At 40.0% G+C, this 19875-nt stretch overlaps 1 protein-coding gene across 6 annotated transcripts in view; it reads left to right on the forward strand.

Annotated features, from left to right (window-relative positions):
* CEP162 (centrosomal protein 162) overlaps nt 1-18768 on the forward strand; it is a 47145-nt gene extending 28377 nt beyond the window's left edge. For 4 of the 6 annotated variants that reach the window (XM_064447688.1, XM_064447690.1, XM_064447686.1 and 1 more), the window contains 10 exons: nt 166-271; nt 2554-2680; nt 3568-3731; nt 5259-5363; nt 6411-6635; nt 7792-8462; nt 9769-9910; nt 12206-12304; nt 14810-14944; nt 17074-18768. In XM_064447688.1, the coding sequence (XP_064303758.1) occupies nt 166-271; nt 2554-2680; nt 3568-3731; nt 5259-5363; nt 6411-6635; nt 7792-8462; nt 9769-9910; nt 12206-12304; nt 14810-14944; nt 17074-17292 (1993 nt within the window). In that variant the 3' untranslated portion in view covers nt 17293-18768. The other 2 variants (XM_064447689.1, XM_064447691.1) reach the window with 2 other exon arrangements.
* Nucleotides 18769-19875: the final 1107 nt, after the last annotated feature.

Below are 19875 nucleotides of genomic sequence, written 5' to 3' on the forward strand. Positions count from 1 at the left end.
ATTTTTTTGGTATAAAGATGTACCGCATAGTTGCTTCTTTCTTTGTTTTGAGCCTGCATGGATTAACGTCATGGTACCAGGTGGGGGAGACAACAGCATTTGGTTTTTAATACACCACTGTAGTGTGCCAAGTCACCACATTGCATACCTGTTTTTGCTGTTTAGAGAAAAGGTAGAGAAGACTAATATCCAGTCACGAATCGTGCAGGATTCTGAACCAGCCAGAAATCAAAGCTTCACAGAATTGATTTCAGAGCTTCGAGCTGCACAGGTAGGTATATACCAAGCCTGGTTTTCACGTGTTCTTACAAAAAACGCATAACTATCCACATTGTAGACTAATAATGTAAATTAAGTAGTGGAGCATGCTACTCTTCTCCAGTGGTAATTATTTGCCATCCTTGTATATCACAAATGTCTCATCAAATGAACTTTCAGAAGTAATCCCTGAAGACACAGATTCACTGAAAGAAGTGTAGTGTTGCCATGTTTACTGGAAATTTGGAAATATCTTGTGAGAGCTTCTGAAAGTAGTGATAGCTTTCCCACGTAAGACAAATCCATAAGAGTGCTTATCCATGCTCTGTCCCAAGTAAGTTCTAGAAAAGAACATCAGAGTGAAAAGAATTGTTTGTTATTCACTCACGTAACTTCTGTGTAGTTCTACAGATGCTTGTGTTTTTGACGGAGTATGTTTAGTAAGCTTCATGTAAAAATTAAAGGTTTTCAGGAAATTCTGTTTGCTGTTTACTACAAGAGGGGGATTGTTCTGGTACGTAATTCCTCTGATAGTTAGACCAGAAATTAAAAGCTACTTCTTCTGGTTTTGGTGGTTTTTTGTTTGTTTTTGTTTTGTTTTGTTTTTATTGTTTGATTGTTTTAACAAAATTAAACAAAAACAAAAACAAACAAAAAAAAAACTGGTTAGGTAGGTTATAAAAGAGTCTGGATCCAGTGAGATTCAGGACCAGCAGAGGCATTCCTGGTCTGATAGAGCTGACTTTGAGCTCTTAAAATTCCAGGGACTCCCCTAGTTCCAGCCTCATAGGTGCTGCTGCTATGCTTCCCTGTCCTTAGGTCCAGCCTGTAAGGAGACTGAACACAAGATCCAAAGATGGAGACAGACACGCAGACAATGCTAACACAGTCAGGCAAACAGATAATACAGAGAGCAATGCCTTTGCTCACACCACAGAAACACAAACAGTACTCTTGGACAAAACACACAGAGCACGTATGGACTGACCCTGTTCAGCACATCAGGATAGGAGTTCACTTCAACAGCAAGTTGAACATGAGTCAACAGTGTACCCTGGCAGCCAAAAGGGCCAACCGTGCCCTGTGGTGCACCAAGCCCTGCATTGCAGCCGGTTGAGGGAGGTGATTGTCCCACTCTGCTCTGCGCTGGTGCGGCCTCACCTCGAGCACTGTGAGCAGTTTTGGGCGCCACAGTATACTGAGGAAATAAAGCTGCTAGAGAGTGTCCAGAGGAGGGCCATGAAGTTGGTGAAGGGTTTAGAGGGGAAGCCGTATGAGGAGCAGCTAAAGTCACTTGGTTTGTTCAGCCTAGAAAAGAGGAGACTGAGGGGAGATCTCACTGCCATCTGCAGATTCCTCACAAGGGGAGGAGGAGGGGCAGGCACTGATCTCTTCTCTCTGGTGACTGATGACAGGACCCAAGGGAATGGCAGGAGGATGTGCCAGGGGAGGTTTAGGTTGGATATTAGGAGAAGGTTCTTCACCCAGCAGGTGCTGGAGCACTGGAACAGGCTCCCCAGGGAGGCAGTCACAGCACCAAGCCTGACTGTTCAAGAAGCACTTGGGCAATGCCCTCAGAGACAGGGTGTGAATTTTGGGGTTGTCCTGTGCAGGGACAAGAATTGGACTTGATGATCTCTGTGGGTCCCTTCCAGTGCAGGGCATGCTATGATTCTGTGACAAGCAGTAACACACATACATGCAGATGCTGGCCATTGCTGGCTCTAGACGCTTGGTCTATTTGCTGGCTGGCCCCAAAATCTCGGCCCGTCCGGAGTTGCTGCTCCCTGTACCTATGGTTCTCTAGGACCAAGGGCCTCCATCTGCAGAGGCTGGCACCAAGACCTTTCATCCTACTTAATCTTGAAGTTTGCTAGCGATCACACATAAATAAACAGAACAGAGTGCATGCAGAAAATGGTGATAAGTAGAATGTGGTAAGATGAACTGTTGGACAATACATCTGTCCACTTAAGCTACAGTCATAAGTCTTAGAAATAAGTAGGAGCCATTTTCTTTACTGACCATCCCTAAAGGCAGAAGTTTTCTACTTCTAAAACAGTTATGTAAGACATATTTTAAAAAATGGGATTTTTTATATTTAGCTGAAGTTTTCCCATGCTCTCCTGTAGCAAGGCCCAAGAATAATACTAAAAATAGAAAACCTCATTGTTGGCTGCAGTCTGACACAGCTTTTGTGACTTAATAATTTTATGGAGAAAAAGCACATTCAGGTTTTTTTGTATGACTCTGTGTGTTTCATTTTCCTTGTCTACTGTTTTCTCTAAAACCCAGAAGGAAGAAACTAAATTACAAGAAGAGATAAGACGTCTCAAACAAGATAAGCAAGCTCTTGAGGTAGACCTGGGACAAGCAAAGAAGGAGAGAGATTTAGCAAAAGTCCAGATTGCATCCACATCAGGTAAAGCACCTTCATTTTATTGGATAATTTTGCCTAGTCTGTGCTTCACCAAATAAGTATGTAACTAGTTTCTTATTAAAACATTACTTAGTCAAGTGCATCTAGACTAATTCTTGAAACTTCTAATAAAAACATACAGTGAAGGATATGCTACAGTACCTTTGCACTCTATTAGAAAGCCTTTTCTTCTGCCCAGCCATACTCTTTGTTACTGCCTATTAAGTTTGATTTCTTGCCCATCTTCCACTGGGTACGGAAAACAGATCATTCCATTTATGACAACTGTGTTCATAAGGAAAGATTTACGATGTTGCATCTTAGTTACCTCTTTAGATGTTGCCCATTTTTAACCTATTACTTACCTTTTTTTTTTTCAACATTCTTATCAGAACTCTTTCCAGTTTGACTGCAGTTATCTCGATGTGAGAGGCCAGAAAGTGGACTCTTTCACTTCCAGTATCATGTATCACAAGTGCTTACAGCTGTAATGTTTACCTCCATATCTCCTCAAAATGCTTGATCCCTAAATAGGAGAAGTATGGTCAATACATTTCTAAGCTTATATTCTGTATTGTCATCCATGTTGTTACAGAAAATTGTTTACTAGAACGTGATCAAGAATAGATCCCCCTGGGATTCTGTTTTAAATACTTTCCATGGTAAACTGAGAAAAATTAAGTACTACTATGTATGAGAGAGAAAAGGTTTTTTTTTCAAATAATGTTGCATTTAAAATCCTAATTAGGGTCTGGTTTTAAAACTTTACTGCAGTAAAGCATAAATCAAAAGCGTAAATGTATGAATTGTGCTGAGAAGGATGGTGTTGACTGATTACTTCAATACATAATTACTCATAAAACAATACTAAGGATGTGTTATTCTTGTAGGTGAGAAGTCTTATGAATTTAAAGTTATGGAAGAATCATACAAACAGGAAATTACTCATTTAAAAAGGCGACTTCAGTGGTATGCAGAAAATCAAGATCTTCTGGATAAAGATGCAGCCCGTCTTAAAGATGCAAGAGAAGAAATTGAGAAACTAAAACTAGAGGTGATAATATCTAGCTTTATCTAAGAAGATGGAACTTAAAATTACTTCTTGTCTAGTGATGAGTATAATGTAATTCTGTCCTTTAAAATAATCCCTTTTTTTTAAATCAAGAAAAAAACATGTAAACTCTATAACCTTTAAATGAAATGTGGAGTCTTCATATGCAAAATTGATATTACTGCATATGCAGTGAGAGTTGCAAGTGCAGAATGCTTAAAACCTAGTTTTGCTTCTATTGGACATCTTGATGATGCTTCTGGAAACAAAAGTAATGTGCTTCCTTAAAACCTGGAAATTTCTTGGCTAAGAAAAGGATGTCCATTGTTACATCAACAACTTGGAACATCCCTCTTGTCATTCTCTTTTCCTCCTTTTTACTCCATGGTAACATAGGCAACACTTATTTTTTCTCTTAAGTACCGGTTCTAAATTCTTTCTTAGAAAAATTCTCTGGTTGCTCTAGTAGGGAGATAAAAGCCAAAACACTCAAAATATAAAGCAAGCAAAATTAATACATGAATCTTGAATATTTCTGAGATTTGCATTGCCTGCGTGGCAGTAGATTTGACTTAGGATTCACAGAAATAAAGAATTTTACCAATTATAAAATATAATTGATCTGGGATTTTTTTCATGGTGTTTTATTAGAGAGAGCACAGATGAAAGGAGGTGCTTCTGAAGGAGCAGCCAGTGAAGGAGATCCCTTAAATGCCACCATATCAAACTTTGATCAACATATCATTGCTGTGAAAGGAAATATTTTTATTTACATTTTCTCCAGGATGGACTGGTGTTTAAAAACAATGAAGAGCTTTGACTTCATAGAAACAATCAAATTAGTCAAACTATGCTGGCATAAAAGCATTGCTTATGCTAACATTGCCAATGTGAGAGAGAAATCAAGATAGGAATACTTCCAACTATACAAGGTGTAATGTGCCTGTACAGTGATCTTAGTGGCTGATAAAGGTAGGAAATTCAATTTTAGATTAAAGCTTTTAGTCTTCGTGGTCAGACTTATGGGAGTGCAGAAGCATAAGCAATCCAGTTCCTTCCCCTGATCCTGAGAGTCAGCATTTATTTCGGCACAACATAACGTTGCTTTTTGGCTGTATCTGTATCCCATCACAGAGCATAGCCTTGCAAATCACAAACTGTTTCCTTAACTTACCTTGAATTCATGTAATGAACTGTAGTACTTTATATTGTAGCTTATTAACTAAGCCTGCATACTGGAAGTATGGGAGAAAAGCAGATTTACTGTTCTGAAGACAGGAATGTCCCAGAGTTGAAGTTCTCTTTTAGATTTCCGTATCTAGTTTCAGCTCCTTTGACCTTAATTGGCTTGAAGAAGCTGTAACTTAGTTTAAGAACCTGAAGAATCAGTTAGTACAGGAATTACTATTACCACTTTTTAAGTTGCAGAATACTTCCATTAGATTGTATGTCTTTGAAATGCTTACTTTTGTACTACAGGCCAATGTCTCTGAATACATACTTCAATTTATTTTCTCATAAATTGGATAGGTTGAGAAGCTCAGAGCTGAAGCTGGACATCAGTGCGTGCAACAGAAGAAACGTTTGCCAGAAAGAGCGGCAGATGCTAAAAGAATACAGGATCTTGAGCGACAAGTATGAACTGTGTTTCATTTAACCTTTATTTCAGATAAGGTCTCTTATAACACTTACCAGCCCTTTCATAAGGATAAAGCATTGAGTGAAGCTCTGTGATAAAGTAACTTGTGCTATGGAGCACTCTTGGCACAAAAAGCTGCAATTATTTACTTACAAAGGATTCTTCTACTACGTTCTAATAAGCTATTTACTGATATCCCTTTTAAAATCCTTTGACATACTGTTTAGTCTCTTGGAAAGGGACAAGAGGGCAAAAGCACAAACAAGCTTGCTGTTTATTTTCTAAGGCTCCTTCTGAGTATGTTGAGTAATCCCTTAACATGACCCATTTCAACCAAGTTGATTCAAGAGTAGGGGTTTAAATTTTATTGGATTCCTACAAGATTCGTGAAAACTGGGGGGAGTAGAGACCTTAAAATCCATGTTTCTACTGAGGAAAAGTCAGGTGGAAGTGGGCCTTTCTGAATCTTAGGAGGTGTCATCTGCATTTGGTAGGGATGCGGAACAAATTGCCTCAGCAATATTCTAACGTGAAGAATATCTTATCCATAGATAAAAGAGGGGCTTATTATTAGACTTGCATGCAAGATGGTATTTTTATTTTATTGCAGACTCGAAAATAAAAGGCATATAATTTGTTATTAGGAGAATAAACTCTTATGAAATCTCTCTGTAACAGTTGGAAAAGTAGAACGTGAATGTACGTCCAGGAAAAAAAGCAAATACTTTAAAAGCATTAAGAGCCACATACAACTTCAGTGCTAAGAAAATAAATAAAAGCTCCATTTGACATAAGGCAGTCTGAAGACCAGAGCAATATTTTAAGATGATGTATAAGTGAATCAGTAAGAGGTGATGAGTCTTGCTTTTCTATAAACAATAACATAAATATAAACAATATTAAAAAAAATCTTAACATATGCATCTCTAGTTTTCCTCTTCACCCAGCTTAAGTGGATGAGATTTGTTAACATTCTGTCACTTAGTTCACTTTTCATTAGAAATCTCTTATTTTGACTTCTGACTTAATTTTCTTTTTAATAGATCAGAGAAATGGAAGGAATTCTAAAAAGAAGGTATCCAAATTCTTTGCCTGCTTTGATTTATGCTGCTGCTGCTGCTGAGAAAGCTAATGGTCTTTCAGCTAAAACAAGCACCGTTGATTTTTTGGAGAGAAGAATAAAAAAGTTAGAAACAGAACTTGAAGGTAAGGACGATGAAGCTAAAAAAAGTCTCCGTGCCATGGAACAACAGTTTCAAAAAATAAAGGTAAGAGCTGGAGGCTTGTTGAGTAGTCTGCTCCACAAGTAACAGTCACAAGGTTACTGGGGTCTAACACAGAGTACTGGTGAAAACTGAAGGCAAAGACCACATTCAAGGGAAAAAGTAGTTAAAGAATTTATAACCAGAATTTCAGTAGCCTCAGCACCTAAGATTAAAAGAGCATTGAAATTGCTAGAGTAGTATTGAAACTGAGAAGATAAATTCTTGAGGCATGATAATTTAATTCTTACAACTAAGATAAGTGGGTTTCATCCTGTGGGTCAGAGTAGCTGCTTACCTAATTCCTCGCTGTACCAAAGGCTGTGGTTTCAAAGGTCTGCCGACAGAGCATTTCTGCGGGGAACATCTGGGAACGCTAAACTTTCTATCCAAAAATTACATGATAGCAAGTCTTAAGACTTGTGTTAGGAAGCATGGAAGTCTGAAATTTTACGTCAAGGAAAAGGTGAACCACACAGGTGCTTAATGAACAGGAAAGTAAAGCATTGGCCAGTTGTTCCTCCTTTTCCCCATGTGAATAACTCATCATGCTTTCCCCAGAGGCTGTCCAGGCTATTAAGAGGGGTTAGGTTTTCCTCAGCTCATTAGGAAGAAAGATTCTATATCTCTGAATTCATACTTGTAAATAAATAAAAATATATCCTGTTACAATGTAAGATTTTTTTTTTAAAAATGTGAAGTACAATTTTGAGGCATGTGACAGTAATGTTTGCAAAATGACACATGGCAAATACATAATGACAGATGTTTAAAAAATTAAAGACTTCTTGCCATATTAAAATAAGGCGCTACTTTGCCTGTCCAAGTCGGTAACATCTGAAGAGAGCTCAATTATATAAAAATGAAATAGTTTCTTGTCAATTTAATTTTCTTTCCCATAGTAACTGCATGCATCATGAGTAGAGGATTACTTTGTAGTAAATGTTTTGAGTAATTCTGTTTTACAGGAGACTTAAGTTTGCTTCACATAATTTTTTCACTCACTGATTTCTGAACTGATTGAGTAGTGTTGTTAGTAATACTGATGTGTATCCTTGCTTCAGCTGTGCAGTAACTTTAAAGAATAATAGGAAGAGCTAATAATAAAAGTACACGTGAGGAAAACGCTTTTTATTCCCCTCCTTCCACTCCCCTCCCTTAGATACAGTATGAGCAAAGACTTGTAGAGCTTGAGCAACTGCTTGCCTACAAATTTATGAGCGAATCGCCAAAACTGGACAGTGATAAAGCCAGTCCTGCAGAACTTGAACAGGAGCTTCAGAATCTGAAGAAGACCCATCAGATCACCATTAAAAACCTCCAGACAGAAATTGAAAACCTTAAAAGTCAAAATTCCCAATTAAAACTCAGAAGTAAAAAGGATAATAAAGACTTAGAGTCCACAGACTCTCAAATGAAACAAGGTAACACAAAAGACAGGCTGCTAAAACTAAATGAAGAACTGGTCACCAAAAATAGGGAAATACAGGACCTTACAAAAACTGTAGAGAAACTTCAAAAAGAAAGAATGGTGATGTTGTCCGATAATAATTTGAGAAATAAAACTGATAATAAGGAAAACTGTACAGACATCTTGAAAAAGAGTACTTCAGCAACAGATAAAAGGAATTCCAGCAACAGTGAACCCTTTCTAAGCATTTTCAAGGATGACAAAATATACCAACCACGTACCTTTTCTGATTCTAACCTCTCGGAAGTTCTGCAAGAAAATGCACAGCTGAAAGAGGAGCTAGACAGATTGTCTCTAGAAATGAACCAGCAGAGGGTGAAGTCTCAAGCAACACTGGCTTATTCTGAAAATAACGTACGAAGGTAAATGCTCAACATGTTCCTTTAAAAAAGTTATTAAAGTGTTGGCTGATACAGGATTGAAGTGACACATTAACATGTCTGCCGTGTGTGAAGCTAGCTTTTACTTGGCCAGTGTTCTCTGTAAATGTCATTGTTACTGTTTGGTTTTCCGGGTTTTTTTGAGTTTTTTGGTTGGTGGTTTGTGGTTGGGTTGGGGTTTTTGTTTTTTTTTTTCACAGAATTACAGAATGGTAGGGTTGGAAGGGACCTCTGGAGGTTGAGCAGGCACACCTAGAGCAGGGGGCACAGGAACGTGTCCAGGCAGGTTTTGAATGTCTCCAGGGAAGGAGACTCCACAGCCTCCCTGGGCAGCCTGTGCCACTGCTCTGGCACCCTCACAGGAAAGGAGTTTTTCCTCATATTCAGGTGCAACTTCCTGTGTTCCAGCTTGTGCCCATTGCCCCTGTCCTGTCATTGGGCACCACTGAAAAGAGCCTAGTCCTATCGTCCTGACACCCACCCTTTAGATGTTTATAGGTATTGAAGAGATCCCCCTCAGTCTTCTCTTCTCCAGGCAGAACAAACCCAGGTCTCTCGGCCTTTCCTCGTAAGGGAGATGTTCCAGTCCCCTGAGCATCTTGGTAGCTCTCTGCTGGACTTGCTTGTTTTGTTTGTTTTAGAGCACTGCACTGTCATGGTTCTTTCTACAGGCAAACCTATATTAATCCTTCTTGTTAATGCTACAATTCATCATGGTTTTGAGTAAAAAGATCTCGGTATAAAGAGTTGCATTTTAGATGCTTTGTATTTGTGTTGTATAGCATTAATATTTGGTACACATACTTTCCTTCAATCTGGGATATGCTTTAAGTGGGATTTACTTGACCAACTGTAGAAACTTCACACTTCACCTCGTTTCCCTTAGACCCCTTCATAGTTGAAGTAGAGGAAATTGGCTTATTTAGATTGCGGCACATTCTGTTCTAAAATAGATATCTGAAATAGGACAGCTGAATTATGATTTAAAAGCATCTATTTTCTCCCTTTTTTTAATAAGAGGCACCAAAAAAAGTGATTGGCTGAGCTTTCTGTATTCTAGCTACTTCCAGTGAAGTGAGGCACATAGCCAGCGTTGTAGGCTTCCCACCCTGTCATCCCTCCAGAGCAGCAGAAGTAGCAGTGGTGCTGTCTTGCGAGGTTTTGTTTTGAAATTTAAGAGATGCCTTTAACTTTTTTTTAATATGTTCAAATGAGAAACTTCACCGCAGTTTTGAAGAACTCTCTGTAGCTGCTTTACTATATCTTATTTTCCTCTCACTCTGTTCAGGATACAGGAAGAGACAGCAGAGTACATTTCATCTCTGAAAGCTTCCCATCAGAGGGAAGTGGAGAAGATTCTTTGCCAGCACGCAAAGGAGCATTCTACTTCTAAAGTAGCTGAACTAAGCAGCAGAATTTCAACACAAGAGGTAACATGCTGTAGATACATTCATCGTATGTAGATACCTGTTAAAGTTATTTCTTTCTAGATTACTGTAGACTTTGTCTTGCATTGAAGTAGGTTCTATAGTTCCAAAAATGAGCCTGTGCCACTGTTTTCACAGAATCATAGTACCGCTGAGGTTGGCAGGGACCTCTGGAGGTCATCTTGTCCAACCCCCCTGCTCAAGCAGGGTTACGTAGAGCCAGCTGCTCAGAACCATGTCCAGGTGGCTTTTGATTATCTCCAAGGAGGGAGATTCCACCACCTCTCTGGGCTTAGAGACCCAAACAAGTGCTTGGTCATGCTCACAGTAAAAAAAGTTTTCCTTATGTTCAGACAGAACTTCCTGTATTTTGGTTTGTGGCCTTTGCTGCTACTTCTGTCTCTGGATACCACTGGAAAGAGCCTGGCTCTCTTGGCTTTGCACACTCGAGATACGCTCCGAGCCTTCTCTCTTCCACGCTAAACAGTCCCTCATAAGAGAGATGCTCCAGTCCTTTCATCGTCTTAGTGGCCCTTTGCAGACTCCCTCCAGTAGCTTCATGCCTCTTGCACTGGGGAACCCAGAACAAGTGCTCCAGGTGCAGCCTCACCAGAGCTGAGTAGAGAGGAAGGACCACCTTCCTCGACCAGCTGTCAACTTTCATACTAATGCAGCCCAGGATACCGTTAGCATTTTTTTCAACTTGATGTCCACCAGCACACCCAGGTCCTTTCCATCCAGATCTTTACTGAAGATGTTGAACAGGATTGATCCCAGAATTGACAATTCTATGTGTTACACACCCCAAGTTACTGGCCTCTAGCTCAACTTTATTACAGTCATCATCACCCTCTGACCCAGCCATTTAAGTTTGCAGTCCACCTCTCTGTCTGCTCATCCAACCTGTACTTCATCAGCTTCTCTATGAGGATCTTAGAGCAGACAGTGTTGAAAGCCTCACTACTGAAACCCAGGTAGGCAATATCAACTGCTCTCCCCTCATCTGCCAAGCCCATCAGGGCCATGAACTTAGTGTATGCGCAGTTTGCGTAAGTATTCCCTGATGAGATCCTCTTCCACCAAGGGTGTATCTTCCTCGTTCCAGGCTTGTCCCCTAGTCTCTGGGGCCTTGGATTCCTCAAGGCCAGTCTTGCTAGTAAAGTCTGAGGTGAAGAAGGCATTCAGTACCTCACCGTCTTCCATGTCCTGGGTCACCAGGGCCCCTGCCCCATTCAGCAGCAGGCCCACATATTCTCTAGTCTTTTGTTTGCCACCTAGGTGCTTAGAGAAGCCCTTCTTGTTGCCTTTGCCAGTCTCACCAGACTCAATTCCAGGTGGGCTTGGGGTTTCCTAACCACATCTCTGCATGCTCGGACAGGGTCTCTACATTCCTTCCAGGTTACCTGTCCTTGTTCCCACCATCTGTACATTTCTTTTTTTGTGTGTTTGAGTTTGTCCAGGAGTTCCTTGTTCATCCATACAGGCCCCCTGGTGTTTTTGCCAGACTTTCTGCTTGTTGGGATGGACTGCTCTAGAGCTTGGGGGAGGTGATCCTTGCATGTCACCCAGCTTTCTTGGGCCCCTCTTCCCTCCTTGAAGGCCCCATCCTATGGGATCCTTTCAAACAGATCTTTGAACAGGAGAAAATCTGCTGTCCTGAAGTCCAAGGTTGCTTTTTGCCCTTCTCGCTCCCCTCAGAATCCCAAACTCCACCATCTCATGACCACTGCAGCCAAGTTGCCTTTGAGGTTACCATCCCCCAACAAACCCTTGTTCGGGGGTTTAAGGCCCAGCTCTCCTCACTGGCTTCTCCATCGCTTGGGTCAGGAAGGTGTCATCCATGCTCTCCAGGAACCTCCCGGATTCCTTATGCCCTGCTGTGTTGTTCCTCCAGCAGGTATCAGGGTGGTTGAAATCCCCCATGAGGACCTGGGCCTGTCCTTATATTTGTGCATTATTATTTTGGGAAAAGTTTTACACACGGTATGAACGTAGAAAGAGCTAATGCATTCAGATTATTTCAGAACTTCTTTTAACTGAAGAAAGTAACTTGAAGATCAAGACTTGTTTTCATGTACATGTATTGTACATACATGTGCGCTATTTAACAGTCCACGTAAAGGACTGTTAATTAGCACAGATAAGCACGTGTCAGGGGTTGCATTGTTAATATATGCATCACTTATACCTGCAATACTACAATACTAATTTTATTTTTGGTGTATTTTTCCTGTATAGGTCTTCACATGTTGTCACGGATATTTACGTTAACGATGACTATTTTTAACCTTTTTGTAGATATTAATAAAGCATCTCCAAGAACAAATCACTGAACAACAGAGACATCAGGAAGCCCTTCTAGTTTCACAAATGCGAGAGGAACTCCTACAAAAAGAGGTATATTTAAATTTGGATTAGGGGTACCTTATACTAATTAGAGAGTTTTCACTTTCATCCTTGTAAAGCCTCAAATAATACATAGGAAATAAGTCTTAGATACAGTATCTTTTCAGTTGCTTCTACATCAATTGTACCTGAGAATGCAATATATTTTTCTAATGTGAACAAGAGAACAACACAGCACAGAAGGTGGAACTTTGACCTCCTTTGATGATGATGATATCATTATTTATTATGTTAGAAATGTCTGACATCTGTATGGAAATTGATCAGCATGTTAATCCAAGCATTCATAGCCTTTTCTTTGAGAGTTGTGATGGGTAGTAAATAGACCACAGGACTTTTTCTTTACAAGAGGATATTTTATTATTGTTTCAAATTCTTTGTTCGGATAAAGCCTTCCTTTTTTCATCCTTCATCGCCATAAAACTGACTTAGGCAATTACATTCTTGGTTTTCTCCTTTAATATCTACAAAACTTGAGATCTCTTAAGAAGAGAAGGTTAGCTGTAATAGTTCTTCTGAAATTCACTGGTTTGTGAGGTATCTGTTTTTCCTAATCTTCTATTAATAACATATAAAAATTACACTTGTTCATGTTTTCATTTTTGAGTTAATGTGTAAAATTGCTGTCTGTCTTTCAGCTCAAGCTTTTTGAACTATTGGCTATGCTTTTGTCGTTCTTAAAATGCTGCCAGTCTTTTTTATATCACCTGCTGGTCAGGAGGAGGATATAGCCTGGCTTAGCCTTGTGCCTATGCTTAATTCACCATCCCCCGATACATTGCTAATTTTAACTTAATTTTGATAATACAGTAATTAACCTGCAAGTGTTATTAAAAAGAATCCTCCTGTTCTGTAAGGGACTGAGAACTTCAGACGTTTAATCTTGTTTGCTGCCCGTACATAGAAGAAATGAAAGAATTATCAGTATGTGTTTAGTACGTACTTAATATAATAAACCTTAGTCTCACTAAACTCATTCAATATTTCTTACCCATGACAAATTCCACCTCTGTTGGGATTTATAAAAAAGTGAGGGTTCATAGGGTGAGAGGCAAGATCTCCTATTAATTAAACAAGCTCTGTATTTCCAGAATAAAGGCGGAGACTTTGCGTTCATATTATGAATCTAATGATAGATGTTGCCTTTCCATACGACGCTGGTTTCACTCCAGTGACCGCGGTGTATATATAATACTTCCTCCTGGGAAAACAGGGCAAGAGTACAACGAGACAAATGTTATTCAACAGATATGTTTCTTCTATGCCTCTCTGCTTTAGAGATTACTAATGACAGCGATGGTTAAGAGGATGGTCATCCTGTCTGACCCAGACGTTACAGGCCGAGTTCGAGATGCTGGCATTTAAGAAAATGTAACGGAGTGTCTTGGTTGCAAAAATCATTGCAGGACTATACAGAGAGAAATATCCAAATAAAGCCTTGCCTTTGCCCTCTGGCATGACTGCTTTATTTAAATAACAATCTGCGCTGCTTTTAAAATACATTTTAAGCATTAAATGGTTAAATAAGTTGAGCTGAAAAAAGAAGGCAACCAAACCTGCAAACGTCATTAGTCGTGATAGGGAAAACCACTACCATTCGCAGTAGGATTGAGAATCCTCTGTCTAAAACGGTGGTACCTCAAAAAGGCAAACTTTTTTTCTGAGGCTCACTGGAAGATTGCTATTTGAATAGTGATTTCAGAAACGCTGTTCGTGGATGTTTTCTATTAAGTATATTCTTCTCTTGAATAACAGCTTGCACGTAGCACAGCTTTGTACTTAACACAGTTCTGTTGCTGGCAAAATACACGGAGCTTGTTTTCTCCTGGGGCTTCTTCCCCCTCATATCATCTTTCCTGCATTAATTTTTCTGGAATTTAATTATATGCTTGAGATCACGCATCAGCCCTTTCCTTCAGTGGCGCAGCTTAGCAGAAAAGCTCATTTTCACAGAACTTACGAAACCAAGACTTCTGCTCCGCTGACAAATGTGGCTGAAATTGGCCCACAGGTTCAAAGCTGCTGGAGAAATGGACAGGAAGAATGTAGTAACATAGGCATTGGTATTTTAGAAAACCACAATAAAAAATGGAAATAATAGTAAGCCATCTTGGAGTCAGTTCTGAGTAAAAGTGGCAACATCTTATGAAGCACACAAGGGATCTTGTAAGAACATCTAATCATAATATTTTCTGTTAACTTTTTAGTATGTTTAAAACTACAAAAATTTACTGTAAATAATCATCTCATAACATATTATGAACAGGACAGGACTTATAAAAAAGGACTAGATTTTCATATCCTCAGGCCTCTTCTTACAAATGAAAGATCCCGGTTGAAGTCCCTGGAGCCCCTGTTTAAGTGTTTGAAAACAGAAGACTTCTCTTTGGTCTTCCTTTCTGCAGCTTTTGAACAGAATGATGAAACGACACAAATACACTTTGAAAGGAATCTGTTTCATATGCTACTTAACACAATGATTCTCTCAAACCATAGGTGACAAAATTGTTGGAAGAACTGAGAGAGGCTAAGGAGAGCCAGAGTCCTGAAATGAAACATTTCTTGTGCCTGGAAAAGAAAATCAAGCATATAGAGACCAGACATGCAGAAAGAGAGCAAGAAATTCAAAAGGTACGCTGGAGCATACCTGCATTTACTTCTCAAGAGCAATTTATGGGTTTAGCTGTAACTTTATGCACAGGCTCGTTTAGCTCACGCTGCAGCGGGGCAGGAACTTTTGAGTGCAGCCATGGTTTTGCCTTTGGTGCGGGCTGACGCCGGTGACTGTGGATGTAGCGTCAGTCAGCACCTCCTCGCCGTGGTACCTTGCGCGTGACTCGCCTATCAGGTGCGTAACTTCCTCGCAACCTGACCTCAGGAGGCCTTGCTTTAGCAGAGGGTTGGGTGGGCCACGTGACCTCTAGTAGTCGCTTGTATCATTCAGTTATGTCGTATTTCAGTTACACAGTGAAAGCTAGGTGTTGAAAAATTGCGGCAGTTTGTAACGCAGAGTTAGTTAAGCTATGATATATTCCTCAGCTGAACTCTAATTTTATTTTCTAGTCCTACAAGTCCCATTCAGAAAAGCTGCGTTAAAAGCATAGAAACATCTCGCAGCAGTTTACCACGTACTGGTTTTAATACATGAAACAACAACTACAAAGCCTTTATCCTCTACAAACTAAAACTTTTGGATTTTGACAGTTGGCTCTTTGCGCTACAGCTTCTTGTATCTGACGCTTGTATCCCTTGCATGGGTAAAACAGTTTTGCATTGTTACTTCCGTCTTATGTCATGGCCTCCATCCTGATTTTTCACCTATCTGGGAGCTTCTATCATCTGGAAACAGTTTTCTAGCTCATATAGATTTTTTTTTTTTTTCTCGACACTTTCATCACTTAAATATATGATTGTCTTTCATTAGTGTTTTAACTTAGGTTTTACTTAAATACATGGAGTCGAAGGGCAGTTGGGCTGGAAGGTAATCAAACCTGCCGTTGTTCCTAGTTTGTGGAGTTTGTTCTACAGTTTTGAACCAGATCTCAAGGAATACACTTTTCTTTACAGAACTGTTGGTGGTAGAAGGCTTTATTCTCATACATTTCTACATCAGATATTTACTTTTCTTCCCAAAAAGAACTGTGCGTAAAACAAGTCTGTGCACTGAGAACGAACCCTGCCACCACCGATGACTTTATTATTTTGGTTCACCTTTTGTCCTGCTAAAGGCAACTGCAATAGCTTTTGTACAACACAATTTCTCTTCCATTTCTCTAAAGTGTCTGCCGCTGCCTAGTCTGTCATCTGTCGCCACTGAAATCATTACTGACCCATAGTGTTTACTAAGCTGTTTCGTAATCTACTTTAATAAAATAGGAGCGACAGTACACGCAACAATTACTACTAAGTAATTTCCTCTTTCCTGGTGCCACTGGCCTTGTTATTAAGCTTTGGGGTTTGTCTGTCCTAGCGTTGCACCTTTACTCACCTGCGGCGGGCACCGAACAGTCCCCCAGCCGAGTGATAACGAACTGAACAATGTAGAAAAACTAACTGCTGAACAAGGAAATCATAGGTTATCCTTAGGATCAAACTGCAAATACAGTGATTATGGCCTTCAAGTGACAGAGCTTTCCTTAAAGGATCTGTTACAATTAATAGTGGCGTGGAGATTTTGATCCCGTGTGATACTTTTTATTCTGGGCAATTTAATAGGATCGTGCCATGGAGTCACGGCAAAATTATTGCAAATTTTTATCTGCAGCAGCTCCAGACCTCTGTGACTACAGGATATTTTCTCATCATTCATAGAACTTGTGGTTATCTAAAAGAACAGTTGTAGCCCAGAACATGTCATTCAGATTTGGTTTCTCTTGCAGAGCGTTTGTTTAATTAACACGTTTAAATGGCAATTCAAAAGGTTCATTTTGATTATAGAGGGGTTTATGTTAAATGCTCAGCTTTGTCTTAAATATTCAAACCTTTAATTGCTGCTTTGGAGAGGATAAGTTAAATTCTCTCAAGGCTCATTAGTCAGTAATGGATTCTACCCTTCTGTCATTAATGCAGCTATTTAAAGAACTTCATCGCTATCAGAATGATTTTTGTAACAGTCAGGACAAATTGTTTCCACTTCACATGAGCACTGTGCTCCGAGACTGAGCATCAAAGAAAGCGAAGTGGCGTGTTTTTGCAAAGGGACGGCGTTGGCTGAGCTTTTGACTAGGGCGTCCCAGCGCTGACTCGCTTCTCGTTTGCAGGCAGCCCAACTAACACAGCGCGCTACTGAAGCGAGGCAAAGCCGCGAGGCTGAGAAGTGGCGAAGGCTGGCACAGCGGAAGAATCGAGAACTGGAGAAATTTCGAGTGGAATTGGATTCGATATTAGATGTTCTACGTGAACTGCAGAAACAAGGGGTTGTTATTCCTGTACCTAATTCCAGTGGATTCAACGTGACGGACAGCTTTTGGAAGACGTGATTATGTAGGAGTGGGCTAGAGAAGCAGAATTTTAACACTCAGTTATCTATAGAAAATATTATTGAAAACCATTAATGTAACGCTTGTAAATTTAATTACATTCTGATCTTACCTGGAATCTTGCTTGTCCAAAGGTAGATTCGCATTGAGCACCACCCCAGTCATCTTGTATGATGTCTCGTATTTTGTTAGTAATAAAGTTACATGCAATTTTTAAAATATCTTAGGAATACTGAGATTATTCCATGAACTCACTTACCATTGAGAAATTCCATTTGATGCTTTTTCAGATACTGGAGGACATGCCTGAATACCTTTAACTTCTGCTTAGAACTTGTCTCACAGTGATTCCTCTGTGAACAATTTGACTACCACGCTGTTTGGCTTGTGGTTTTAGTATATAGTGTTGTTATTTTTCATTTGATAGGGCACAAAAATCCTCTCCCCCCTCACCCCCCCAACATGTTGCTTCTCTCCCTCCACTTCATAGAATATTCCTTCCTTTAAGACACCTTTTACCCTTGTGAATGACTGGAGGGGTGGAGCAGAGCAGGTGTTCCCTGGTGATGCTCAGATTCCAAGTGGTCCCTGTTTACTCTGCAGAGCTTTCCAACTGCACTGGGAAGAATGATGGCAGAGCGGCTGCCTGAATTGTTACAGGGCAGACAGGAAAAAAGCCTGTAAAATACAGTGCGAGAGTAGTTATTGGTATCCCTTGTAAAAGGGAAGGCTGTCCTGAGTAAGTTTACACAGGGCTGTTCCGGATCTGACGGAGTACCATCTTCAGAGATGATCTTGACAGAATAGAGGCCCATCAAATGTGAAGACAATGTACTAAAGCTCAACTGCAGGGTCAGGGTGGTGGGCAAATTCAGAGTTAAAATACAGAGCAATTTGGAAAAGGGGCCAAGAGGAAGAAAAAAACATCTTCAAGAGTGACAAGGGAGACTAGTTTGCTAAAGCAGGAGTGATCTACCACCCAACCACCGCCTGCAGATGTACCGGCCTGTGAACTGACGGGCATCGTAGCGGGTAACAAGCAGAATGTTAGAGACACCATTGCCTTCTCCCTCCCTGCTTCTGCCCTGCTGGAGTCACACGCCTCTTCAAGGCCCTTCCATGCTCTTTTTGACACACATGCACACAAAGATAATGTGAGAGAGAGTGTATATAAAGAGACATGAAAAAAATTGTTTGCAATTAATATAGTAATCTTGGTTGTTTCATATTCAGATATTTTCAGTATTTTTTGGATGGATGTTTTGTCCCCCATTAATGATTAGTCTGTATTCATAAAATGTACATACAACAAGACTTCCTATATAAAAATATCGGCTACGTGTAAATATGCTGCATTTTCTTGATTTGGGAATATTTTGCAAATGAAAAGGGTAAAAAAGGATAATCACAACTTCCTAGTTATTTCCTGTACAGTTGGCTCTATGTGTAACTCTGTATTAAAGTGTGTGACCTGGAGTGAGATTGTTGTTAAATTACAGCAACCCTCGTGTTCCCCGAGCGGGAACGCAGGGATGCTGTGCGTGCACCGCCTGGGACGGGAAGGCCTAGGGGAAGCATTTCTGGTTGCTGGAAGCTCTCTCTCAAATGTATAACAGCTAGGTCATCAAGAAGGGGGTTGCCTTAATGTTCATGCAGTTCATTCAAACAGCTTTTAAAATTCTTATCCCAGCATTTCCTGAGAACTGAATGTCTTACATAGTTTTAATTAAATTTCAAATTAAATTTTCTCTGTGAGTCTATTTAACTGAGCAGAGACAGTTTTACTTACCATTTCTGTAAGCTATGGTAGAGTTTAGACTGTGTTCTCACATGTATTTATGTAGTTGTAGACTCACTGAAGCGTGGGCTTTAGTTTATAGGCACTTACCACAAAGGTGACACACTAACAGCCTCTCTCTGCTCTTGAATGGCTGCAGTAACGGTGTTCTTTTTTGCAGAACTAAGGTTCAAATTGTAACTATTCTGATGAAGTCAGTAGTTCTTGACTCTCCAGCAGGCTTGACAGTGCAGAAAGGGGAAAATCCCCTGAAACGGAGCAAAGGCTGACAAAACGGGTCACTGGCTTTTGCTGTATTCCACCAAGCAATTCAGTGGGATCTTTCAGAGAGTACTAGAATTACATACTCCTCACGTATGGTTTTCTTATGTTACACTAGTTCATCATGCATTTCCAGGAGGCATTACAATGGATGTATTAAAAGAATCCTAAACATCATTCCTTTGAATCATTGCTTTATGTTTAGCTGCAATTCATTTGTTCACAGCTAAGCAGCTGGAGTATAATAATTTTAATTGTCATGTGTGAAGGTTTTAGGGAATCAAGTGAGCAGCTGGCTGGGTGACTCAGCAACCCAGACTGCAGAGAAGACATTTGCTTCAAGAGAGGAAAACTGGGTCTGCAGAAGAATATGTGATCTCATTGTCGCACTTGTGGTGGAGAGAGATGCAGCGTGTTCTATTTCAAGTCCTCTGAAATACATGTCAGAATTGTTCATGTAACAAAGAGGTTCTCATGGATGAAGACTTTATTTGATAGTACATAATACATTTTGAAGTCTGCCA

The sequence above is a fragment of the Phalacrocorax carbo genome, chromosome 3, assembly GCF_963921805.1.
Source record: "Phalacrocorax carbo chromosome 3, bPhaCar2.1, whole genome shotgun sequence".
Lineage (NCBI taxonomy): Eukaryota > Metazoa > Chordata > Aves > Suliformes > Phalacrocoracidae > Phalacrocorax > Phalacrocorax carbo.